The 27,326-nt window shown below is 46.9% G+C and overlaps 1 protein-coding gene across 1 annotated transcript in view; it reads left to right on the forward strand.

The window, feature by feature from the left end:
- The window catches only part of AMN (amnion associated transmembrane protein), a 112,484-nt gene extending 99,990 nt beyond the window's left edge, over positions 1 to 12,494 (forward strand). Inside the window, exons 10-14 of the mRNA XM_048485440.1 lie at positions 2,306 to 2,442; positions 3,342 to 3,353; positions 3,754 to 3,772; positions 9,733 to 9,866; positions 12,151 to 12,494. Of these exons, the coding sequence (XP_048341397.1) occupies positions 2,306 to 2,442; positions 3,342 to 3,353; positions 3,754 to 3,772; positions 9,733 to 9,866; positions 12,151 to 12,261 (413 nt within the window). The 3' untranslated portion in view covers positions 12,262 to 12,494. The remainder of the gene's footprint in view (positions 1 to 2,305; positions 2,443 to 3,341; positions 3,354 to 3,753; positions 3,773 to 9,732; positions 9,867 to 12,150) is intronic.
- The last annotated feature ends 14,832 nt before the right edge of the window (positions 12,495 to 27,326 follow it).

A 27,326-nucleotide genomic window follows, 5' to 3' on the forward strand; every position in this document is an offset into this window, starting at 1 on the left:
CAGGATCATACTTCATCAGCCCCCTGCCAGCATGACCAATTGACCATGCTGGCAGGGGCTGATGGGAATTGTAGTCTATAACATCTGGAGTGCCAAAGGTTCGCCACCACTGGTCTATAGCATCATAGGCTCCTGGGTCATAGGCTCCAAACTGTTCCCTTCCCAAGTTTCACCTCCACATAGAATCATAGAATCATAATGTTGGAAGAGACCAGAAGGGCCATCAAATCCAACCCCCTGTCATGCAGGAACACACAATCAAAGCACTCCTGACAAATGATCATTCAGCCTCTGTTTAAAAATCTCCAAAGAAGGAGACTCCATCACTCTTGGAGGCAGTGGATTCCACTGTTGAACAGCCCTGACAGTCAGGAAGTTGTTGTTGTTGTTGTTGTTGTTGTTGTTGTTGTTAATTCGGCTTAATAGACCGCCCAACCACCGAAGGGCTCTGGGCGGTGTACAATGAGACATAAAACACATACAATATAAGGTCTCATAAATACAATATAACGATAAAACATTAAAATTCATTAAAATACATTATAGCAGCAATTTCAGGAATTACAGATAAAAAATACATGCCCAGATACATGCACAGATGGCGCCCAACCCAAAGGCCAGGAGGGCCAGCATTGCCCAAAAATGGATGGAATCAGCGATCAGGCAATGCTGAAGATGGCAAAACTGTCGTGGGGCTACAGAGGGGGCAGGCAGTCTGTGGCTGGCATCCCCAAAGGCCCGGTGGAATAACTCGGTCTTACAGGCCCTGCAGAACTCACCAAGGTCCCGCAGGGCCCGGACAGCAGATGGTAAAGCATTCCACCAGGACGGGGCCAGGGCTTTAAAGGCCCTGGCCCAGGTAGAGGCCAGCCGTATCGATGAGGGGCAGGGGACTACCAGCAAATTGGCCTCCGCAGAACGCAGAGGCCTATTTGGGACATATGGGGTTAGACGGTCTCTTCCTGATGTTTCGGTGGAATCTGTTTTCCTGCACCTTGAATCCATTACTCCGTGTCCTGGTTTCTGAGGCAGCAGAAAAGATCCTCAGGAATTTCCCAGCACAGGGCTGGCAACCCTACTTCTTCCTGCATGTTGTGGTCATGCGGACATACGAGCATATGAAGCTGCTGTATTCTGAATCACACCACTGGTCACCACTGTCAATATTAGACTGCCAGTGGCTCTCCAGGGCCGACCCAGTCTGTTAACTACATGAGTCTGCAAGTGACAAAACTCCCATCACACGCTTGATACGAAATCATCACATTGTTCCCCAGCGGGAACATGACACCTTTAATCACAAGCCTAAGAATGAGCAGAGAACAGAGCCAGAGGCATCGAAAATCTCTGCTCACCTCCTCAAACTGTAGACAATGCAAATTTATTTTTAATACTAAACATGCTAAAGCAGGTTTGGAAACCATCATACAGTGCCTGCTGATTTGTCTTGCCAACACTGTATTGTCGAAGGCTTTCACGGCCGGACTCAGCTGGTTATTGTGGGCTTTCCGGGCTGTGTGGCCGTGGTCTGGTAGATCTTGTTCCTAACGTTTCGCCTGCATCTGTGGCCGGCATCTTCAGAGGTGTATCACAGAGAGAAGTCTCTCTGTGATATAGTATGTAACAGACCATGGGAACCTGTTACTAAAATTTTTGGATCCCACCACTGAGTTTACTCATTTCTGCTTCCACAAGGGGGAAATGGCTTTTCTTGCCCTCTCCCAGAAGCAGCGCTAGAGACATTCAGCAAATCTCCTCAGTTAGGAGAGTATTTTTCCAATGAGCATTTGGCAAAAGGCAGATTTTATTCCAGGGCTGAGAGAAAATTTATTTGAACTTACTGCTATTTTCACGCTGGAGTTTTGTATCAGTGTTGTTATTGGATGGATTTGGGGGGTTTTTTGTTTGTTTTTTTAAATTGTCATTAGGTTTTTGTAAAGCACAGGGCATGAGGGAAAGGGAACAAATGAATGAACACATAAATATAGGGTAGTCCCACAATGCACTTTCTCATTCATTGAAAGAACGTTGAAGTGGCAGCATTGAATGGCGAACGGGGTTGGCGAAGGTCAGCCGCTGCACTTTCCCTCAAGGATAATTGCAACTCTCCAGCAGTAGCAATTACTCCGGGGAAAAGCAAAAGCAGTAGGAGAGGAGTGACAGAGAGGGCCAACGTGCTATAAAAAGTTTATTTACTCCCGGCAAACAAACTGAGTAGCTGATGGGAGCTATGATATTTCGACTACTTTGCAGGAGAGTCCTTTGCAGGAGAGTTCTTTGACATTGTATTTCGACTGCTTTGCAGGAGAGTCCTTTGACATTGTGGGGAGCTCCTTGCAAACCGCCACAGGCAATAACTGGAGCGCTCATGGAGTGAGCAGCCATATCAGTTCTTCTACGACTGGGATGATCATTGGCTGCGCTCCTTTATCCCTCCTGCTAGTTGGGAATCGGCCCTGCTCCCTGGTTGGCACAGGAAAGGGATATTAAGGTAAGAGAGATGACCTGTGGTGGTGGGAAGCGCCGTCAAGTCGCAGCCAACGTGTGGCTGCCCCTTGGGGTTTTCAAGGCAAGAGAGTGAGCAGAGGTGGTTTGCCGTTGCCTGTTTCTGTCTAACATTCCTGGACTCACCAACCCTGGTGATCTCCCATCCGAGATCATCTTGCTCTCACCTAGATAGTCCAATCTCATCAGATCTCAAAGAGATCTATGCATTAAGGAAAATCGAGTGGTATGGGCTTTCTAGCATTTCATACTGGACATGGGAAAAACATGTCAGGACGTTCTCCATGTCAGGACACTCAAAAATACTCCCTGCCAATAAAAAGCTAGTACATCAAGTGAATGGCATGCTACTTTTCCATGGGTTCCTCACCCAAAGCTTGGCCAACCAGATCTCATCAGAGCTTGAAAACTAAGCAGGCAACACTTAGTACTTGGATTGGAGGCCATCAAAGAAGATGTGGTTGGTACTCTGAGGTAGGCAATGGCAAACCACCTCTGCTATCTCTCATCTTGAAAACCCTCTGTGGCCCTGAGCTCTTCGTGAGTCTGTTATGACGAGAGCACACAATTGACTGAACCTGTGATTCTCCTCTTTCGGTTCAGTAGAGTTACAGTTAGTACATCTTACAAGACTGGAGAAAAACTGCCAAATTGGTAGTACGTGTTTTTGGAAAAGTTGATGTAGCAAAACTATGCGAGAGCTCATCTTTAGATTCAGAAGGGATAAAACCACAATTTCCCTCCCCGTGACCTTTTTCTGTTAAAATTGGATTCATCAATAGTCTCTCAGTCAGTAGTCAGCCGTGAAGGAACCAGAAAAGATTCGTAAATGAAAGGGTGTGTTGCTGGTGACTGAAAGTTAATTCATGCCGCAGAGTTCCCCATTACTGTGTATGGGTGTGAAAGTCGGACAGTTCACTGACAGGAAGAAAGTTCATCAACATCAACAACCTTTATTGGCATAACAATACAATATCATAAACTGAAAATTCATTCAGACCAAACGGAGGGGAGAAGAGAAGGAAAACAGAAGAGAAAGAGGAGGGAGGGGGGGAGGGAGGGAGGGAGGGAGGGGAAGAAGATATTAATCAAATTTTCCCTTGAAACGATGATTTATATATAAATCAAGACATTTGGCTACTGAATTGGTTACATCACTGCTAGTATTGTCTAATAAAAAGACAATCTTTTGCGAGTTGGAGGCATGTTCTCTTTTGGCAAACAACGGGGATAGCCATTTTGTTCTAGGCACTGTATAAAAGGGGCAGTAGAGTAAGATGCGAACCATAGAGTCTACACAATTCCCACTGGATGCACACATCCTTTGGTGGTAAGGAATTTTAGCAAATCTTCCTTTCTCAGGAAGAATGGTTGAAATGTGGTGTTAGTTTTATGGAATTTGTGGACTTCTGAAAAGAAAAATCGGTGGGTTCAAGTTCAGATCAAGCCTGAACTCTCCCTTAGAAGCTAAAATGACTAAACTGAAGCTATTGTGCTTTGATCGTGTTATGTGAAGACAAGCCTCACCGGAAATGACAATAATGTCAAGAAAAGTTGAAGGCAGCAGGAAAAGAGGAAGTCCCGACGTGAGATGGATTGACCCAGTTAAGGAAGCCACGACCCTCAGTTTGCAAGACCAGAGCAAGCCTGTTAATGGGTGCATTATTGGCAGACAAGGCAGCAAGATCAATGAAATCAGGCAGATGTTGGGAGCTCGGATCAAGATTGCAAATGCCACAGAAGGCTCGGCGGAACGACAAGTCACCATCACGGGATCTCCTGCAAACATCAGTCTAGCCCAGTACCTCATTAACGCAGGCTGTCTTCAGAAGTAATGTGTCCCAGCATGCTCTAGGGCATGAGTGGCCTGACAGGACTTTCCCAAAGCCCCCCCTGAGACAAAGCTGTCTGTGGACTAATCGACAGAGGAAATAGCTGCCATTTCAAACTTGATTATTCTGAGATCTCAAAAATAAACACTTTTACTTGTGAAGCGACTGGGCTCCCTGGCACCCAGGCTGCTTTTTCATCACTCTGCTGACAGTTAATGTTCTGAGCTTCCAAATCCACACGGAGCCCAAGTAATTTTTCAAAGAGGACATGTGTTGGTGTTCATGCTTGGGCTGGGCTGGATTCTGAAACAGGGGCTCTTATTGGGGGTTTTAAACCACTGTGCAGACTTGATGGTAAATGAAACGAGCTGTTTTTATAAATAAAAATTTGTCCTGACTTTTGACAAAAAAGTCATAGCTTTGCGCATACGTGCAGCCACTGTGTTTTTAACTTTGGTAGGATGTTTCGGAGGACATTCATTCATAGGATCGTGTAAGTCGCAAGTGACTCAAGGGGACTTAACGCACCCACACTCAGGATTGCAGTCCCGTTCGAGCACGTAGTAATGACTTCATTGTATAGTGTCAGTGGGCTACTGTCACAGAGATCCACCCGTTGATTCGCGATGCCCGTACATCCTCAGAAGCCTCTCAGCCAGGGTGCTGTATGATTCCAGGCAAACCTAGACACAGATTTCAGCATCCTAGGAATCTGTACCTACGCTGTCCAAAGAAACAAGCGACTAGTCCTGAAGACTTTGAGCGTAGGCTTTATAATATGCTTTTATCTATTTAACTTATTGGCTGGCCTTCCATATACAATCTAATAAAACCACAACACAATAAATAATCTTCTCATTCAAATCTCAGCATCATAACATGGATTAGGGGGGAATAACACAATCAACATTTGGACTATATTTCCCTGTAATTCAAACATTTATACATCCACAAATAGGAAATAGGAAGGGAAAGGGAAAAGGGAGGCCAACTAGTTAGACCTCCTTGCTGTTTTCAACCATATAGGTGTTCTGCCCCCCAAGTGACTCTGTTGGAGGTGCCCTGTTCTTGGCTAGGACAGAAAGGGGGAGAGACAAGCCAGGTTCAACAGTTCTTAAAATGGCTTTATTAATGGAGAGAAACAAGACCCTGACTCCTCCCTTGGGTCTAACTAATCGGAGTACTTGCTTGTCTTCAGGATGTTAGAAGCTGCAGACTTTGTCCTTTTCTGGCTGCTTTCAGATAGTTCACTGTTTCTTGCTTCCTTACAGCGCAGTTATTATTGGTCTTTGGTCTAACTGCTGATAAACTTGACTTGTTCTCTTTGGACCACCATATAAAGATAAGGACGTCACAAATATTACGGACACCAGCCTCCCTTAGCACCTCATTGAGACAGACTAAACTAAAAGAGGGGGTAGCTGGGTAAGGAAAGGAAATTGCCTACTGGGGAAAGTCTTACAGGGGCAGGGACTAACTAAAATACCCTCCCATAGAAGACTTAACAATAAAGCAAAACCATACTGACTGTGGGGAAACTAAATCTTAAAGGGAAAATAACCAACCCTCTGTGGGGGCATGACAGGCCAGGAGAAAAAAATCTGCTTTATAAGCCATGTGACAATGGGATGCTTCCTGAAAACTAAAAGGGTAGCATTAAATAGACTTTCCATCAATCAGAGAAGGGTCTTCACTGTTGTTCAAAGCCTCCCCAGAAGTTTCACAAGCAGAGGAAAAAATGATGAACAGTGCACTCAAATAAATTAAGGGTGTAGAACTTTTATTTCATTTTAACCTTTAATGGCATATAGGGTGTAGAATTTAAGAGAGCCAGCGTGGTGCAGTGGTTAAGTACAGATAGACTCTATTCTGGAGAACTGGGTTTGATTCCCCACTCCTCCACATGAGTGGTGGACTCTCATCTGGTGAACTGGATTCGTTTTCCCGCTTTTACACATGAAGGCTTGCAGGTGATCTTTGGCCAGTCACAGTTTTCTCAGAACTCTCTCAGCTCCACCTTCCTCTGTTGTTGGGGAGAGGAAGGGAAGGAGTTTGCAAGCCACCTTGGATCTCTTACAGGAGAGAAAAGCGGGGTATAAATCTAAATTCTTCTGACCTTTCAAAGTGTAGTACACAGGCAACAGTGGTTGGCCATTGCCTGTCTCTGTAGCAACCTTGGACTTCCTTGGAGGTCTGCCATTCCAGTACTAGCTGGGTCTGACACTGCTTAGCTTCAGAGATCTGATGAGATCGGGTCGCCTGGGCCACCCAGGTCTGGACTGCCTCCTTTTGGCAACCCCACAAGGTTTTCAAGGCAAGACATTCAGAGGTGATTTGCCATTGCCTGCCTCCTCATAGCAACCCTTGACTTCCTTGGTTGCTCTTCATCCAACTGCTAACCAGAGCCAACCCTGCTTAGCTTCTGAGATCTGACAAGAGTGGGCTAGCCCGGGCTGCCTAGCCTAGAGTGTTAAGACACAACAGTGACATTGCTACAACTGATATTCTTGCAAAAAGGTAAAAAGCTAGGAAGGGGCGAGGAAAATGTATCATGCAAGAGGGCAGCGTGCAGAATATCTCAATAATGTGACTGCCTTTCCATTCACAACGACAGGGAGAGCGAAACGGGGATTGCCCTGGTGTGGAAGCAGGCACTCCCTTGAATTTTTCAGCACCTGTCAATGACAAACAATAGGGGAAGGGGTGAGGAGGAGGAGATGGTGGGAGTTTGCTGAACCAGCCCCAAACTGACCAGTCGCTGATCCCCGATCTGCAGCCTCGGAGGACCACATCAACACACACTGCGGATTTTGAGTAGGCGTAATCCTGTTTGTGGACATGCATGCTTCTGGCGAGCTTCCAGCTGCAGCCCCCGACTTTCCTCCTGCGCACTCCCCAGGGTGATCTACGCTCTCTCTCGGTGTGTTCCACCAGCTGATGAGCCAACGCTTCGTGCTGTCTGTGCTCGGGCTGTTCCCGTTCATTAAGTTCTAGTCTTTTTCCACCGGGCAACAAAGCTCTTCGGCTCAGCTCGTTTTCCTTGCCGGTGTCAGGACAGTTCTCATTTCCTAGCAATGAAAGAGTGGCGTTGTTTAATTTCTAAATAAAAATCCCCAAAACTGGCCATGCTTTTGAAACAAAGCCCCAGCTTTTCTCTTTTAAGGGGAGAGGGTTCAGAGGAAGGTGAATTACAAAGATCACCAAAATGGAGAATCAGAGCTGGTACCTGGGGCAGGTTTACCTGATCAGTCATCCTGGGATGGAGATAACTGAGCTCAGCTTACCTTGTTGATTTGTTTACTGGCTGAGTGATGGCAGAGAGCGCGACAAAGCAGCCAGTGAGCCCTCTAGCGAGATCTTGGGCCTCATCCACTGCCGTGCCCATGGTAACTGATCTGTGAGCTTCAGGATTCTTTGGGCAAACACAGGGTTTATTGACCATTAAACATATCAAGCTGCTTTGGAGACTGGAGTTCTGTGACAGGGATTCGCAGTACTGTTACCAGACTTCACTTATAAAAACATAAGAACAAGCCAGCTGGATCAGACCAGAGTCCATCTAGTCCAGCTCTCTCCTACTCACAGTGGCCTACCAGGTGCCTTTGGGAGCTCACATGCAGGAGGTGAAAGCAATGGCCTTCTGCTGCTTCTGCTGCTCCCGAGCACCTGGACTGTTAAGGCATTTGCAATCTCAGATCAAAAAGGAGCAAGATTGGTAGCCATAAATCCACTTCTCCTCCATAAATCTATCCAAGCCCCTTCTAAAGCTATCCAGGTTAGTGGCCATCACCACCTCCTGTGGCAGCACTTCCAAGATTCTTGGGGGGAAGCCATACTGGCTAAAGCTAGCACTGACTTAAAATGGGGCTGAGAGAACACGGGGCACATATTTGCATCTTCCCACCACCATTTTCTAGCCATTTTTCTGTTTTGCACACTTTACAGAAATGTTTGCAAGGGGATGGGGTCATGGCTCAGTGATGGGGCATCTCCTTCGCATGCAAAAGGTCCCCAGTTCAGTGTTGTCCTCTTCTGCTGAAAGGGTCAGCAAACAGGTGATCCCCGAAGAGCTGCTTCTCGTCAGAGTAGGCAAGACCCCTGGTTAATGGTCAGTCTCATGGGTTTGACTCAATGGAGGACGGTGTCACAACCCCAGATGTGCTCAACGAAAGGAATCAGTATTTTAAAAGCTGAATTCTAATTTATTGATGGCAAGCATAGACAAGCAGTCTGAACTGAATACAAGATAACAGGAGAAAGAATATATTCCTCAGTAGAGCCCTCCCCCCCTTGTTTGCCAAAGGTGAGGAGCCACATACACACTCGCAAGCAGGGGTGTATCTAGGAAAAATGTAGCCCGGTGCAAAATCTGAGTTTTCTGCCCCACCCACCCCCACCCCCCATATGGCAGCCATCCTCCCCAACCATGACCAAACAACTTTTTTGCACCAGATCTTGAAGTCAGTGTATAGCCCCAGGCGGAAGGAGAAGGGGTGTGAGGGGAAATTTTCTGCCCCCTCCCAACATGACCAAATGGCCACAGCCCGGCACATTTGACCCCATATGTCCCCCTGGGCAGTACGCCCCTGCTCGCAAGCATTCCAAGAGGAAGGAGGGACGATGGACACATATGCATGGACACGCATTCCATGGACAGTGATAACGAGGGCAGGCGAAGAGGGTGCGAATCCAACTGTTTCACTCCACCTTCCCTTGCAGCTGCAAAATAACAGCACCCAGGACAAGCAAACTTTCCCAGGATGTTCGAGTAGGAAGATGTCAAAAGCCAGAAATGTGGCAGGACCAAGCTAAGACATTAGAGGGTCATGGCAGGCGGCTTCATGGGGTGGAGAAGCCGGGTGGGTCAGACTAGTTTCCAAGCCAAACCAACCAATGCTTCATAATCCAAACAAACGGATGTCTCCCTGGCAGTATTGCAGTACGGAAGATCTTTTCTCAAATGTTCGTGTATCTGTCCAGGGTTGAATAAATACATGCCCTCTACTCACCAGCATCTTCTTCATATGGAGAGAGGTCCTTAGTATGAGCTCACCTCCTTACAAATCTTCTGACTTGGGGTGCCAGCCTCCAGGTGGGATCTGGGGATCTCCTGAAATTAAAGCCCATCCCCAGATTACAGAGATCAGTTTCCCTGGAGAACTTGGATGCTTTGGAGGGTAGACCCCGTGGCATTATACCCCACTGTCCTCCTCAGACTCTGCCCCCAAATCTTCAGGTGTTTCCCAGCCTAGTTCTAGCAACCCTATTTTTAATTCAAGACCCACTGGGGAAACGAATGAACTAGCTTTGCGGGAACAGCGCGGAAAGTGTTCTTGCACGTCTCTTATCACCAGGCTAATTTAATGGGTGTCTTCCTTTAATTTAATTTAATGAGTGTCTTCTTTTAGATCTTTCCCCTGTGTGCATTTGCTGTCCCAGTGGAAGAGGATGAATGACCTGGATTCTTTGGGAGAAGCTGCGGACAAAGGTTTTGACAATCCCATGTTCGACACACCGTCCAGCCTTGCGGTAAATGCTTTGTTTTCTCTATCTTTTTTTTTCATCTGGAGTCCACGGTGGCTTGCTTCCATGTACACCCTTTTCAACACAAAGATCTAAGTAGAATTGTAACTTCGTCCACCACGTGCTGTCTTTGTTTTTAAAGTGCTCCACTATGGCTGGCATCTTCAGAGGCATGTCACACTGAGATGTTTTTCTCCGTGGCATAGTGTTCAGTAGTGGAGCTACAACAGGGTGGGGTGGGGGTGCGCGTTGCACTGGGCGCATGCCTGGGGGGGGGCGGAAAATCACCCCCGAGCCAGTGGTCGGATTCAGCAGGTTCACACCACTTTGGCAGAACTGGTTGTTAAAACGGTGCTAAGAACATAAGAACTAGCCTGCTGGATCAGACCAGAGTCCATCTAGTCCAGCATTCTGCTACTCGCAGTGGCCCACCAGGTGCCTTTGGGAGCTCACATGCAGGATGTGAAAGCAGTGGACTTCTGCTGCTGCTGCTCCTGAGCACCTGGTCTGCTAAGGCATTTGCAATCTGAGATCAAGGAGGATCAAGATTGGTAGCCATAGATCGACTTCTCCTCCATCAATCTGTCCAAGCCCCTTTTAAAGCTATCCAGGTTAGTGGCCATCACCACCTCCTGTGGCAGCATATTCCAAACACCAATCACACGTTGTGTGAAGAAGTGTTTCCTTTTATTAGTCCTAATTCTTCCCCCCAGCATTTTCAATGAATGCCCCCTGGTTCTAGTATTGTGAGAAAGAGAGAGAAATTTCTCTCTGTCAACATTTTCTACCCCATGCATAATTTTATAGACTTCAATCATGCTTGTAAACAACCAGCTGTTAAATTATTTGAATCCCACCACCAGAACCGGTTGTTAAATTATTTGAATCCCACCATTGCCCCAACCCCTCCCTCACGCCCCCTCCTTTTGTGCCTCCCCCCCACTTGTCAGAGCACTGATGTACCATGTGTCTGATCATCAAAATCTAACTGACAGCTAACTGACAGGTAACACCTGACAGCCTCGTTCTGGGATTGATTGGCAATGGACTGTGATAGGCCAGTAAACCAGATATAAGGCTGCAGTGTACCCAGGACAATGAGACACTTGTCTTCGCTTTGCCTTGCGAAGCACTTTGCTTGAGTGCGCTATACTTGAGAACTAATAAAGTCGGATCACTTCTATGAAGCAGAGCTGCTGTGTGAGAGTCTGACTTCCTACAATTGTTCCAGTATATTGTGCTACTCTGCTATAGGGGTTTTACCCCAACCCTTCACACCACTTACCTTAGTTCAGCCTGGAAAAGTTCAGGCTGAAAAGCGGCCTGAAAAGGGTCCTGGTGGGAACTGCACTACTCAGGAGACCTTGTAAGCCCCAAGGTCCCCTGCAGTGTAGCGTTCTACTCAAGGCTTTTTTTCAGCTTTCAGCACAAACTGGAACAGGTCTCCTTTGAACTTTTTCAGCCTGAACTATGGTAATTGCGGGGTAAGGGGACTGAAGAACAGAGTGGCTAGGGCCTTGGGGGGCAGGGCCTATGGGTGTGTGTGGAAACTACTGAAGCTGTTCACGAGCGGCTTAATGCATAGCGAATAGGCCTTGGTGAGACGCTTGGCGATATTATCATCCGGTGGAGAGAAGCCAGTGGCGATATAGCATGATCCGTGGATCTGGCTACTCTGATCCGTGGGTCTGGCTAATCTGCTGAGCTGGCGGTCCCTGGCACCTTTTATTATTTATTATTGGGAAGGCGGGAGAGCGGGAGAATGTTGCACAATACATGATTCATAGGGGCTGCGGACATGCGAGAGGAAACGTTCCTGTCTGGGCCTAATCCATACCTGGGGGTATGCATCTTTTGTCCCTTTGTCCAGGACATCTTGTGACCCGTGAGTCACGGGGGTCTTGTGACGGGTGAGTCTGCTTGCCCAGAGGGTAACAGATGGCGCAGGCATTCCTGTGCACTGTCTAAGGCTCTGCCGGGGTCGCAGGCTCACCCCAACAGAAAACATAGAATCTGCCCCGGGTGCAGTTTGGCCTAGCTACGCCTCTGACGTCCATGCATATCATAGACATGCAAAATACATTTAGAGTACAGAATTCGGGCTTTCTTAATGAAGAAATAAGATATGACTTGTTGTACTGTGTATGAACAGCTTTGACAACAGCCTCATGGAACGTTACAGAACTACTGGGCATCAACAGTGTGGAACCGCCTGAGCCTGTTAAGATCTGTTGTATCTTCAAACATTTAAGGCCTCTCTCCCCACATTAAACTCTTTGGTCTCTTCTAGGCTTTGGATGGTGCGCATTTCGCAGGGGAGACACCGAAAGAGACAGGGAGCAAAAATACCCAGGTTTATTACATCAACCCTTTATATGATGAAACCGAACTTAGAGCTTAAAAGCAAAGCCGCCCAAAGAAGACAAACCGGCAAATTCTTTCCCAGCTTCTCCTTCCTTGCAGTTTTATCTCAATAGAGCTTTCGGCTCCACCAGGAAATTTAAGTAGGGCTGAGCAGAAAAACTCCCTGATGGATTGTGTTTAATATCAGTTTGCCGTTTGCTTCTCTCAAAATATTTGGTAATTTTGTTATGGGAAAATAAAAATCAGTTCTTGTGCAGTGCTCAAAAATTACACTGTTCTCAAGTCTATTTGTCATCATTTCTGGAATTCACGCCAATTTCTTGTCACAATAAAAGGTTTGTTTTGCATCACAGGTGTGTCCAGCTGTTCCTTCCCCATTGGCCCAACCCTTGAACAATAACAGCGGTCACTGTTTTCATGTTTTAAATATGTTCATGCCTTTATTTTGTCCACCTGTTTGGGTGAAAAAGCAGCATTGTAAATGTCTTAATTAAAACATGATACAGCTTTGTATGATCTGAGATTTTTAAAATCCCTTTTATTTCAAGGGGAGTTTATGTTTTTGTGGCTGAAATAAAAAGGCGCTTATTCAGTGGAATACCGTGTTTCCCCGAATATAAGACAGTGTCTTATATTAATTTTTGCTCCCAAAGATGCGCTATATCTTATTTTCAGGGGATGTCTTATATTTCTGTATTCTGTTCGTCAGGCATGCTTCCAAACAAAAACTTTGCTATGTCTTACTTTTGGGGGATGCCTTATATTTCGCGCTTCAGCAAAACCTCTACTACGTCTTATTTTCCGGGGATGTTTTATATTCGGGGAAACAGGGTAGTAGCCTCTTTTTCTAATGACATAGAAAGGAATTCATAGTCTGGGTCTATTCAGAATTCTGCACTTTTTCTTATTTTCACATGAAAGTGCGGCTTTGAGGTGGCTGGGGATGGGGTTGCCAACCTCCAGGTGTTGGCTTTAGATCTTCTGGGATTACAACAGATCTGGAGATGACTTAAAATATGTGTCTCATATTGTGTGGTTGTAGCTTCAAAGATACCTCCCACAAAACCAAAAAGAGAGCTTTGATGTATATCCCCCCTTTCTCTCCTGTAGGAGACTCAAAGGGGCTGACAATCTCCTTGCCCTTCCCCCCTCACAACAAACACCCTGTGAGGTGGGTGGGGCTGAGAGAGCTCCGAAAAGCTGTGGCTAGCCCAAGGTCACCCACCTGGCGTGTGTTGGAGCGCACAGGCTAATCTGAATCCCCCAGATTAGAGCCGGTTCCTCCAGATTAGAATGCACCTGCTCTTAACCACTACGCCACACCACATGTGCGTGGAATCACCAGTCCAAACTAACTTTATTCAAGTGAGCCAACGTGGAGTAGTGGAGAACTGAGTTTGATTACCCACTCTGACATTTGAGCCATGAAGGCTTATCTGGTGAACTAGATTAGCTTGTGCACGCCCAATACATGCCAGCTGGATGACTTTGGGCTAGTCACAGTTCTTCGGAGCTCTCTTAGCCCCACCCACCTCACAGGGTGTTTGTTGTGAGGGGGGAAGGGAAAGGAGTTTGTAAGCCCCTTTGAGTCTCCTTACAGGAGAGAAAGGGGGGAGGGTTATAAATCCAACTCTTCTTCTTCTACTTTATACAGTGAAATTGCGGTCAGAAAGAGCTGCAAGCTGAGGAAACCTCCGAGGGAAACCTTCACCAAATGGTGGGCGGCAGGGAGAATCACAAGCAGGAGAAAAGAGCTGTGGCGAAAATGAAAGTAAGAGCTAGTGCCAAGGGTGGGTGGGATGCAAGAAAAAGAACCGCTTTCTCTGGCAGCGCTTTTTTTGTCTGTACTATGCAGACAAGAAAAGCCAAAATGCTTCTTGTGCTCTACATAAAGGGCCGGTGTTCAGTGGCAAAGCTCCAAGGGGATGGGGGGGTGCGTCGTGCACTGGGCGCATGCCTCGGGGGTGCAGAAATTGCCCCCAGGCAGCTCCCCCTTTCCCCCTCCACGGTGCTCCCGTGGCGCCCCCCTGTGGCGCCCCCCTTCCCCCACTTACCTTAGTTCCTTTCCTTTTTGAGAACTTTTTCAGGCTGCAACGGCCTGTTCGCAGTAAAAATGCCCTGAGGAACTACAGTTCCCAGGAGACCTTGGGGCTCACCAGGTCTCCTGGGAAGTATAGTTCCCATCAGGCCGTTTTTACTGAGAACAGGCCTTTGCAGCCTGAAAAAGTTCTCAAAGAGGAAAGGAACTAAGGTAAGGGGGGGAAGGGGGGCGCCGCGGGGGGGGGTGCCGCGGGGGAGGGCGGAAAATATAAAATGTGCACCGGGCGCAGTTTGGCCCAGCTATGCCTCTGCCGGTGTGGGGTGTAGCCTGGGAGCTGAGGGAACAGCAGTCCAAAATGTTTAGGAACCAGTCAAAACTAACTTTTGTTTAGGAGTGAGTGAGTGAGTGAGTGTGTGTGTGTGTGTGTGTGTGTGTGTGTGTGTGTGTGTGTGTGTGTGTGTGTGTGTGTGTGTGTGTGTTCTTGGACCTGTGCATAGACCTCCATTTGTGTGTGGGCCCTTTCCTTTCCAATCGGGATTCTCTCGGTATACACAGGTTATCGACCTCAGTTACTCTCTCTTTTGCTGGTCTTCAGCTACCTTATTTACTCACATAAGAGTCTACTTTTTTAGCACATTTTTTGTGTTGAAAAAGCCCCCCCCTTGACTTATATGTGAGTGAGGGTCCCACTTAATTCTTGTGTGGTGTTCCCCCTCTCCTGTCTTTACTCTCTCCTGCCTTCTTTGCCTCCCCCCTTTCAGCTGCTTTCTCTGCCTCTGCTTCGCTCTCTCCTGCCTTCTTCTCTGCCTCACCCCTTTCAGCCGCTTTCTCAGCCTCCTTCTCTGCTTTGCTCTCCTCTGCCATCTTCTCTGCCTTACCCCTTTCAGCGACTTTCTCTGCCTCTGCCTTCTTCTTGGCTGCGGCCGGCCCCTGGCTCTCGACGGGTGACAGCCAGTCGACCTGGATGAGCTGGATAAGCTGCGGGATTGTATGAGCCAACGGGCCCGTCCTGACCTTTTCACAGCCCTGCAGGCCAGCCGACAGGCAGCTCACACGTTTTCTGCAGGCTTTGCTCCGGCCTCCTCCACAGCAATCTTCTCGCAGGCACTTTCACTTCAGCGAGAGAAGCAATGAAAGCTAGGGAAACCAATTCCTTTCTATGACAAAGTCCAAAGCCTTTTATTCTCTGTCATTTAAAATCACAAAAAACCAACCATCCTTCAACAGTTCCAAACATTCCAAAAGATAAGGATTGGTTTCAGTATTCTGACCAAGAATCAAGGCTACGTACTGAGTGAATCACTCACAAAACAAAAACTTACTTCCTTGCTTTTCCCCTTGCCTTTATCTTGTCTCCTTCCTTAATCAGCACCAGCTGTGTTCACTCTGAGGAGATGGTAATTTATCTCCTACAGGCAGCATTCCGACTGGTAAAGCCATTTTGCTGTAAGATGCAACCCTTACATACAGGGATGGAGAGGTCGGTGGCAGAGACTTTGGGATTGGTGAGATGGGGGGTCAGTGGCAGAGACCCCCAAATAGCACCCGACCATATCTATTTTTATTTTTGAAATTTGCCAGTAGCTGCTGCATTTCCCACCCTAGACTTATACTCGAGTCAATACGTTTTCCCAGTTTTTTGTGGTAAAATTAGGTGCCTCGACTTGTATTCGGGTCGACTTATACACAAGTATTTTCTCCCTCAGAGTGTAATTTCTCCCTCAGAGTGTGGAGACAGTCTGTTTAGGGTAACACCACTGGAGCTCTGCTTTATAAAGGCAGCGTTGGAAAGAGAAACAAAAAGAGCGCTGTGATTGTCAGCAGGATTTGGGTTGATAACATCATCTTGTCTCTCCCAAACACAAATAGCTCTTTTCTCTCAGTGGGTGTTCCAACAGAAGGCTTGAATTCATAAAAGGCTAGCCACTGAACTGTCTCCGTATGCAACCGATGTGTACACCATAGTGCTAGCTACAAAGGCAAGGTGGTTTGTGGTTGTGTTAGCAGCTAAAAGCCCTCTTCATTTTCCAGTGACTTTGGAATTCATTTTGACATATATCATGAGTTCTGCCAAAGCGTGACAGCTACTTTAAAGCATTTAAAAGCATTACACACCTGTCTCTGGGATAATGGCTCACCGGAGATGTTCAGGCAAAAATTGAATTTGTCTTCCAATGTGTTTCCTGCCTTGATCAGATGTACCTTCCTCCCCCACGAGTTTCTGCACAGGTCGGTTTACTGGCATAAATGCGAGCTGGGAAAAACAACAAAGATCACCTTGGCAGTATCAGAGGGGTAACAGCGAGCAAGCAAGATAGCCAAAATGCCATTATCCTAGAACTTAAATGGTTTAATGGTTTTATGATTGTTTTACTGTGTGTTGCCCTGAGCCCTGTTGGGGAGAGTGGGATATAAATGGAAAAATAAATTAAAAAAAAAAACTTGACAGCACCCAAGCAGTACATGGACAGTAGATATAGGATGGGCAGTAGATATAGGATGGATAAAAGGACAAGATTCTTAACAAGGACATACTTTTGTGGACATTCACTACCAGTGGAAGTTGTGATGGTCACAAGCATACAGGGGCGGAGCTAGGGGGAACTGTGCCCAGGTCACGCGTGCGTCCTGCGTTCCTGCCACACCCCAGTGTTACCTAGCTTAACAGGGGGAAGAATTTCTTTTGTGGTTAGCAATGGGGAAGAATAGTTCGGTTTGGCAAATACGTTGGAGAAAGAGCTTAGCTTGGCAGAGCTTTGGAGAGATAACTCACTTGGCAATGCGAGAGGAGGCTAGGTTGGGATCTTTGAGACTATGTATACAGGGGAAAATGGCATGGAGCGTTCCGCAGAGTAACACGAGGAGTCCAAATCACATTTAAAATGTTTATATGAATTTGGTTTCAAGCAAACATACAGTAAGGTATGGAGTCACATACATACAAGTTCCTAGCGATATAAAAAGGTGGGGAAAATAGGTTTGGATGATAGAATGGGAAGTGGGAGGGAGCAGGGTGATACGTTACCTAATGGTTCCAGTGCAGCAGATGAAGGAGAAGGCAGGGACTCTATGCCAGCACAGAGATCCCATAGAAGGACGATATCGTGTCTCACACCAACTTGACCAAGGGAGGTTCAGGTTGACTACCAGCCCCCGGGGTTTAGAACAATAGATGGAGCTGCTAATTAGCTCAGCCCTGCAACCGAGCACAGATGCAAGAAACAAAACCTAATGCAAAGGGTCTCTTTTCTCACCAAACCAGCGATCCACCCTATAAAAGTCCTGCTTACCTTAAGCTCATTGCTCATTTCTAACCTGCTGCCTTCCCAATTCCCTCTTGATCATCCAAACCTATTTTTCTCACCTTTTTATATCTCTAGGAACTTGTGTGTATGTGCCTCTATATCTTCCTGTATGTGCGTTTGAAAACAAATTTATATAAACATTTTAAACGAGATTTGGACTCCTTGTGTTACTTTGCGGAACGCTCCATACTATATTTCCCCGTATACATAGTCTAAAAGATCCCTTCCCATTGCCAAGTGAGCTATTTCCCCAAAGCATTGCCAAGCCGAGTTATTTTTCCCCATCGCTATTTTAAAGATATCCGTGTGCTGTTACACTCTTAGCAGCTGGTGCAGATTCCTTAGAAATATGTTCATAACCTGTTAAGCTGGGTAAGAAAGCATAGAAAGATGCAAAGGGGGGTTGGACAGATTCACAGAGAAGAGGTCCGTGAAAGATCGAAGTGGAATTGTAATATCCATCCACTGCCACTTCTTGGACCATCTCTGTTGTAGAATTATCTGTCTGGGTCCTAGTGCCTACCTGATTCTATTCCGTCTCTCCGTTGGAAGAATCTGCTTCTTTTCACACAAAAGGCTGTATACATAACTGCACACATGCTAATAGATTTCTACACATCACCCTCCTATGTGTGTGAACATATGTTGTATAAATGTACACTGGTGCACACTCCGGCTTTTTTGCCCCCCCTGCGGCCCCCCGCGGCCCCCCCACGGCACTCCCCCCATGGCAGCACCCCCCGCGGCACCCCATTCCACTTACTTTTAGGAAAGGAGCAGGCCGAAGAAGCCTGCCTGTGTTGCCTTGGCCTGGTGGGAACTACATTTCCCAGGAGCCCCTGGGAAATGTAGTTCCCACCAGGCCCAGGCAACGCAGGCAGGCTTCTTCTCTGGGATGTTCCATTCCTAAAAGTAAGCGGGGGGGTCCGCTGTGAAGTGGTGCGCGTGGGGGGGCGGGGGGCACAGTGGAAGGGGGGTGGGGGTGCCACAGGGGGGAGCCAGGGGGGCCGGGGGATTTTTCTGCCCTCCACGTGACCAGAATCGGTGCGCCCAGTGCATTGCGCACCCCTGTCCCCTGGTGGCTTCGCCACTGTATAAATGTGGTATATAGATGAGAGCCAGTGTAGTGTAGTGGTTAAGAGCAGGTGGATTCTAATCTGGAGAACCGGGTTTGATTCCCTACTCCTCCACCTGAGTGGCAGAGGCTGATCTGGTGAACCAGATGTGTTTCCGCACTCCTACATTCCTCTTAACCACTACGCTACACTGGCTCTCATCTATATGCCACATTTATACAACATATGTTCACACACTTAGGAGGGTGATGTGTAGAAATCTATAAGCATGTGTGCAGCTATGTATACAGCCTGTTTGTGTGAAAAGCACAACAGACAGTTAACCCTTTAGGAACTGAATTGTGTGACAGACACTTGCAAAATACCAACACTGCAGCACTAATGAGCAAGCAAAGGGAAGTGACCCCTGTGCCAAGACTGCAGCGCTGGGGGGCAGGAGCCTGCAACGCATTGGCCTCAGCGCTTTGTCTCAGTCTGCCTGCCTAAGCAGGGCTATTGCCGCTGCTAGACACAACACCACACAGCAACACCACAAGGGGGAAAAGTGAAGGAGAGAGAGGAAAGCAGGGTGGGGGTGGAGCCCAGAAAGTTGGCATCCACCAAGCCAGGGGTCTTCAAACTATGGCCCTCCAGATGTTCATGGACTACAATTCCCATCAGCCCCTGCCAGCATGGCCAAGTGGTAGGGCTCATGGGAATTGTAGTCTCTGAACATCTGGAGGGCCATAGTTTGAAGACCCCTGCACCAAGCCAAGCTTTCAGCAGGATCCTTCCAGGTGAGAACAGTAACACTCTGTACTGAACCTGCGGCAGCAGCGCCTGCTTGTGTCGAGGCCGTGGCCACGGCTGCCTCCCTTGGGTCTGGGTTGGGTTGCCTTCCATGTCTGGATTAATGAGAACCTCCACATTCAGAAACTGTAAACTGGATACCGGGGCCATGAGCAAGCAAGACTCACTGACAATCGTAATAAGGCAGGGAAAAGTTGATCTGTGGCTGATATCTTCAGAGGCATGTCATGGCAAGGTGTGTTTCTCTCCATGGAACAGACTCAATCTACTACACCTCAGAGTTGTTTCTAGGGTTTGGGGGGGGGGAGGAGGAGGAGGAGAGGGTCATGCTCCACCAGAGCAAAAAAAACATAGCCCCAGAAGCCACTAAAAAAAAAAAGATAGGCCCTCAATAGCCATAAAGCACAGTGCTGAAGTTCAGATTTGAGCTACCCTACCAGGTTGCCTTCTCCAGGTGGGAGTATGGAGCGTTCCTGGGATTAAAACTGAAATTAAAACTGATCCCCGGACCACAGAGATTCATTCCCCTGGAGAAAAGGTGGACTCTGTGGCATTGTATCCTCCCCTTCCCAAACCTCCCCTTCCCAGGCTACACTCCAAACATCTCCCAGAATTTCCTAACAGAGTGGATAATCCCATCTATCACAGAGAGAACCCATAAACGTCCCAATCCTATTCCAGACAATGATTGGAGGAGACACCCACCACCAAAGACTGCCTGATTTGGGGGGTGGAGCCTGGGGAGGGTGGGGTTTGGGGGGAAGGGAGGATGCTCAGCAGGTGTTAAACCTCCCCTCCTCCCTTGCATGCCACCCATCACTCCTCACTTCCACTCACTACCCCTCTCCCTCTTTGCATGCCACACCTTCCCCTCTGTCCCCTCCCTTCACTAGGGTGGGTGGGCCATGTCCAGATGCTGGGCCCCCTCCCCCTCCCTTGCCTGCTACCCTCTCCCTCCCCTCCTCTCCCTCCCTCCCCTCCCTTGCATGCCACCCCTCCCTCCCCCTCCCTTGCATGCCACCCCTCCCTCCCTCCCCTTACTGGGAGAAATCTATGACCCAAATCAGACTCTGCAACTTTGAGGTTAAGAAGCCCTTATTTTGGTAGACACATGGGTAAGAGGGGAAAAGCGGGTTCTGCCAGAACCTTCAAACCACCCTGGTATATCAAAACCCGTTCCTCTTCCGCCCCTCCCTAGCCCACAGTGCTACCCCACACTACCGAGGGCGCAAAAAGCTGGAATGCAGGATAAACCCAAGGTCAGAAGAATAAGATAAAGTCTCCAACTGTGAGAGCCTCTTCACTGGAAAACTAAAGTGCTCTGGTCAACTCTGTGGAGCCCCCCTTCCCCGCCCCCCCTTCCCGCCCCCGCCTCTCTGATGGGTGCCAGGCTTCAGCCTGATGGCAGGGCGTAATGCCATCCACTCTGTCCAGATCTCCCTTGATCTTGCCATGTCTTCAAGGGAGGATGTGGCATTCTGGTTCTTGCTGCGTGTAGCATTATTTAGAGCTGGGCTATGTAGCATTGCATGGGCTGATTGCAACGGCTCTTCAAGGGATAGAGTCTGCACCTGGCCCTTATTTCAGAGCATCCTTGGAGAAGCTGCAAGCTTGTAAACCGCTGGTGGGAAGATGGAGGGCGTTGCCTAGCAACAGTGTGAAGGGAAGGAGTGCGTAGCTGGGATTAATGGGAAAGCCAAGTTTCGAAGCCTTTCGTGTTGGCAAAAGTCTTGAAGTGTATCCTGTCTGCAACTCCAATCAATAAATTGATTTCGTACTCACTGAGTCTGGTTTTTTGGGAGGTCTACAGGACACGATACAGTCCACCCTCCAAAGCAGCCATTTTCTTCAGGGGAACTGATGTCTGTTGCTTGAAGGTCAACTGCCATTTTTGGAGGACTTCAGGCCAGAGTTTAACGTGGGCAATCTTACTATCACCTCTTGATGTTAACTTTCCTTTGGGGCTAAGAGCCAATGACGTTTTCACCTGGATTCCTCCATTTTAAAAGATCTGGCACTGCATCCCCAAATATCTCTTTCAACTCAGAAAAGCAGGAAGGGTAGAATTCTCAGCTCCACAGTGGAAAACACTAGGAGATTTTGGGGGCTGGGGGTGATCGGGTTTGTGACTTGGGAAAAAACACAGCCCAGTTAAATGTCATAGGGTCCTGCCTCCAAAGCAGTGGCGTAGCGTCAAGGGGACGGGGGGGAAGGTGCAAGAAGCACTGGGTGCGCGCCCCTGTGGGGCATGGCAAGGGCATGGTGGGGGCGTTCCGGGGGCGTTCCGGGTTGGGGATACAGGACGCATGCGTGCCCCTGGCATAGTTCCCCCTTGCTCCGTCCCTGCTCCAAAGCAGCCATTTTATTCAAGGGAACTTATGATGTACTCTGAAAATAAACTGTAAAAGCTGGAGATATCCACACACTACAGGGAGGCTGGTAAACCTAAGAAAGAGCAGTTTGGTGACTAAGAGAGCAACGTTTGAAAAGGCAGTGTTGGAGGTGGGGGGGATCTGGAACACACTGCCATACACCCAGTGGTGGGATTCAAATAATTTAACAACCGGTTCCGGTGGTGGGATTCAAATAATTTAACAACCAGTTGTTTACAAGCACCATTTTAACAACCGGTCCTGCCGAAGTGGTGCGAACCGGCTGAATCCCACCACTGCATTCGCCCCTTTTCAGGGCTGATCAGTGCTTTTAAAACGTTCTTTTCAACAGCTTTCATCGACCACTGCGTCATGTTTAAAAAATGTTTTATGGGATGTTCAAAAATGTTTTACGGGATCAGATGTGGGGCTGTTTCATGCCATGCAACTGGAGGGTTACCAGATAAATCTTTGGCCCTGCTCCTGTGCCGTTAATAGAAGCCTCCCTTTCCCTCCGCCCACTTTATTTCCATGCCAGGAAAAGCTTCACCTGATTAATTTCTGCAGAGCATATTATAGCTAAAAGTGCAAGGACTAAGCCAGTTTTTTTTTGAAGTTGGCAGACCAGGTTGCCTTCCATCTGTGTGTAAAGTGCCATTATGGGGTGTTGAAGGCAAGAGAAGAATGGAGGTGATTTGAAGAAGAAGAGGAGTTTGGAATTATACACCACCTTTCTCTCCTGTAAGGAGTCTCCAGGCAGCTTACAAACTCCTATCCCTTTGCCTCCCACAACAGACACCTTGTGAGACAGGTGGTGCTGAGAGAATTTGAAAAGAACTATGACAAGTCCACGGTCACCCAGCAGGTTTCATGTGTAGGAGCGGGGAAACAAATCCAGTTCACCAGATAAGAGTCTGCAACTCATGCGTAGGAGCAGAGATCAAATCCAGTTTTCCAGATCACAGTCCACTGCTCTTAACCACTATACCATGCTGTACATGGATAGAAAGTCCATATGTTGTCCAACTCACACAAAAAAAGGCAACCATATATATCAAGTGCATCACAACACTGTACACTCCCCTTATGCAATTTAATTATTTATTTACTTTTGGGCTTATAGGCCTCCCTTATAGGATGCTTAGAAAGATAAGATAGAAATAAAAGACAATCAATTGCCATGGCCTGCTTCTGAGTAGCAACTCTGGACTTTCTTGATGGTCTCCCCTCCCAGAACTAACCAGAGCTGACCCTGCTTACCCAGCATGCTATCATGGTTAAGAGCATTGGACTCTAATCTGGAGAACTAGGTTTGATAGCACACTCCTCCACATGACCTTAGTGACCTTGGGCTAGTCATAGTTCTCCGAGGACTCTCTAAGCCCCACCTACCTCATAAAGTGTTTTTTTGTGAGGGGAAGGTTAAGTGATTGTATGTCCCTTTGAGACTCCTTTGAGGTAAAGCGATTGTATGTCCCTTTGAGACTCCTTAAAGAAGTCGTCGTTGTCGTCGTCGTCGTCGTCTTCTTCTTCTTCTTCTTCTTCTTCTTCTTCTTCTTCTTCTTCTTCTTCTTCTTCTTCTTCTTCTTCTTCTTCTTCTTCTTCTTCTTCTTCTTCTTCTTCTTCTTCTTCTTCTTCCTCTTCCTCTTCCTCTTCCTCTTCCTCTTCCTCTTCCTCTTCCTCTTCCTCTTCCTCCTCCTCATCATCAGGCTAGCCTGGGTCACCCATTTCAGAACCCAGCTTGCACCAACTCTCTCCAAAAGCCCTTTCAGAGTTTCCCCCCTTCTCTTTCCTTCTGTATTTTTATTCTGCATTCGCTGCCTTCTTCCTTGTGGCTTCTGTTGTCAGTACAAAAAATATTTATTGGGTGCTGAAGAACTTCACCACAGCCCCCCCCCCAAAAAGGGGGGGGGGAAGCCGATAATTACAAGAATAGTTTCCTGGCTCAGCAGCAAACACACTATTTCTCAGTCATCTTCACTGAGGAGAAAAATCCTCATACAGACAAGTGAGAGCAAAACCGTCTTAGTCTGAGTCCCAGGAGGACATTTTGATCGACAGAGATGGGGGTGTCAATGAAAACACGGGGAAATGTGAAGCCTGACAACGGGAAGACACTTTCTTAGTCGGTATATAATCCTCAGGGCCAGGTTAGCCCCTTGGTATTTGGGAGTCAGGATTCCCTCTGCAAGCCAGGATTAATTCGACATGCATTAGCCATGGCAGAGAGAGAGCTTCAGGTCATTTACTGAAAAAGACGACTAAAATAGTGATCAGTTCTTGTTGGGCCTGCTAACAAAGCACATTCTGTTCTCTTCCTGGGGGGGAGACACGTTCCATCACCCAAGAAGAAACGTCGTTGCAAGGACTTGGGACTGATTCAAAGAGGGAGAGGGCCTAGCTGGGGAAATCAGGATGCACCCGCGAGCTGTGCATTTCCTTTCTCTTAAGACACACCGCGACACTGTAAAAGGCTCCAGTTAGATGCGTGACATTCTGCAGAAAGAAATCCACTCCCCAAAGGGATGCAGTTTGTCCCTCCTCCAAATCACAGTCATGCACCAAAATGTCCAAAATGCTGAAGGTCCTGAACTAGTCATTATGCCAAGCTAGCTATGCACCAATGGCATCTTAAGAACATAAGAACATAAGAACAAACCAGCTGGATCAGACCAGAGTCCATCTAGTCCAGCTCTCTGCTACTCGCAGTGGCCCACCAGGTGCCTTTGGGAGCTCACATGCAGGATGTGAAAGCAATGGCCTTCTGCGGCTGTTGCTCCCGAGCACCTGGACTGTTAAGGCATGTTAAGGCATGTTAAGGCATTGTTAAGGCATCTTCAAAGCAACTTGTTGGGGCCAAGAGGCAGGAATTGGGGAAGCCAACTCCCTTGTGTCATTTTCTCAACCTCAATCCTCTTCCTCCTAGCAAGTTGCTATTTGTCTCACGGGTAGAAAGATGGGGTTGTTACCTATCGAGTAAGAACAACACCTCTCTCTGGCCCAAGACACCATGTGTCAGAGGTGAAGGTCAACAGGTATATTTATATATATAATCCTGTCTGCAGAGTAATGAGCAGAATGTAGCTTGTGCGCCACTTTATGTTAAGAACAGTTATCTTGGTGAAGACCAGTCTTTTAACCTCAGAAATCATAAACAAAAGAACTTTTCTTATACTGAGAGAGAAACAGATTACAGTGGAACCTCTGTTTTCGTTGATAATCCGTCCAAAAATAATAGATGAAAACCAAAACCGATGAAAACCGAGGCAAACTTTTCCATAGGAATCAATGCAAATCCAATTAATCTGTTCTAGGCACTCCAAAAAACATACCAAAAACACATTTTTGGTGAATAAACATAGTGTTTAATGCTGAAAACAGTAACATACAATAATACAGCTTCTGAGCCAGTGGACCAATGTGGCACCAGAAAGCTGTCCAAAGAGGTCTGTTTCTGACGCCTCTTTAAGATTTGTCTGAAATGGGGCAAGACATTGCCATTAAACAAGTTGCAGACACGGCCCGCAACAGCTTTGTCTGGGTGATTTTTCTCCATAAACCCCTGCACCTTACTGCCAATCGATGAAAACCGAGGCAAATCAATGAAAACCGAGACAATTTTTTCACTGAAAAAATCGATGAAAACTAAAACCGATGAAAACCGAAGGCAATGAAAACCGAGGTTCCACTGTATATACACATAACAAAGTATCGTACATTGATACATTCCCAGTTCATCGTTTGGTTACAATTTGGTTATCATAACAAGTATTTAACTTTCAGTCAGAGGGTTTTACATAGTTTTTGTGAACAGAATACTTAACAACATCTTTCCTCAGCAGAGTCAGACAGCTACAGTTTCCAACTGTCATTTTTGGAATGTTTGCTGAGATCTCCCAGAATTCCATGGTGCTGCATGCAAGGCTGTAAAATCCAACAAGAGGAAGGCACCTCGGGCAGAAGAAAGGTGGATGGTCGGATACAACTGTTTATTTAAAAACAGAGTCAGTCCTCCATGGGACAAACAATATGAATTCATGAGAGTAACACAAAAAAGACACAGGTAACCAGTGGTGGGATTCAAATAATTTAACAGCTGGTTGTATACAAGTACCATTTTAACAACCGGTTCTGCCGAAGTGGTGCGAATCTGCTGAATCCCACCATTGCAGGTAACCCAGTGGTGGGATTCAGCAGGTTTGAACCACTTCGGCAGAACCGGTTGGTAAAATGGTGCTTGTATACAACCAGCTGTTAAATTATTTGAATCCCACCACCAGAACTGGTCGTTAAATTATTTGAATCCCACCTCTGGATGGGAGACCAAGAAAAACCAAGGTCTCTATGCAGAGAAAGGCAATAGCAAACCACCTCTGTCTCTTGCCTTGAAAATCCCGCAGGATCGCCATAAGTCGGCTGTGACTTTCCAGTACTTCACATACACATACTTCCAGGGTATTCTCTTCTTTGTGTATCCTAACAGATTCTGATTAGTAGCAGTGATCAGGAAATCTTCCTGCTTTCCAGCACATAAGCAGTTCTCCCTCTGCAGAACAGGCATACCCATCTGCTTGCGTTTGCTGCTTTCTTTACTAGGAGTTCAGAACACAGCCAATAGTTATGCAATTGTGACTGTGTGCTGTGCTTATAAATGGCTAGCACACATGCCAATCGCCATGTTTTTTGCTGCATGCATTGTCTGCCACTTAACAAATTACAAATCTAATCAAGTCAGCAAGTCACAGGACTTCCTCTGGTCTCTGTGTTATAGTGATATATATGTAAAACACTCCATGAAGAACAAATAAGATTATGGATATGCACTAGGGGTGTTCGCATAAAACTGAGAATTGCATAGATTTACATATTCAAGCATTAGCTAGCAAATCAAAGTGACACTACACTTTATTATTGAGCAGCAAAGCCCAATGAAGATTAGGAAAGGGTGGCTTCCTAAAACAATGTATACTGATCAAGTATTCACATGCCACATAAGCACAATTATCTGCTTCTTTCAAAATCCCATTGCTCTTTGACTATATAGCTGTTAGCTATGTGTACCTCACTTCCCTCCCCAGTTAAAATGGCACAGATTAAATGATTTCTTATGCTTATTATGGAACATAATAAAAGGTAGAATCATACCTTGCTTCACAGCAGGAAACACAGTTGTTCATACGTCTAATAAAAGACACAGAAATGTTACCATACCTGAATTCCTTTTCTGATCAGTAGCAACATTTTCTCAAGTGCAGGTCTAAGAATAGTTAATCCCTTAAAATAAGAGTATGAAACACAGACTGGCTTAACTCCACACTGAAACATGTTCTGACATAGTGAAGAATTTGCAGTTGATGAGACACAAGAAGTCAAGATCCTATTGTTGGCTTCATACAGGGTACAGCTTTACCACGTAATTTGTACCTCTTAGAAGCATGGAGAGTGCTAGCTTACTAAACCTTAAAGAAGTGGTTGGCACAACCAAGTATGAGAATGTAACTGGCAACAATTAAAACATA

The sequence above is a fragment of the Sphaerodactylus townsendi genome, linkage group LG02 (genome assembly GCF_021028975.2).
Source record: "Sphaerodactylus townsendi isolate TG3544 linkage group LG02, MPM_Stown_v2.3, whole genome shotgun sequence".
In the NCBI taxonomy this organism is placed as follows: Eukaryota; Metazoa; Chordata; class Lepidosauria; order Squamata; family Sphaerodactylidae; genus Sphaerodactylus; species Sphaerodactylus townsendi.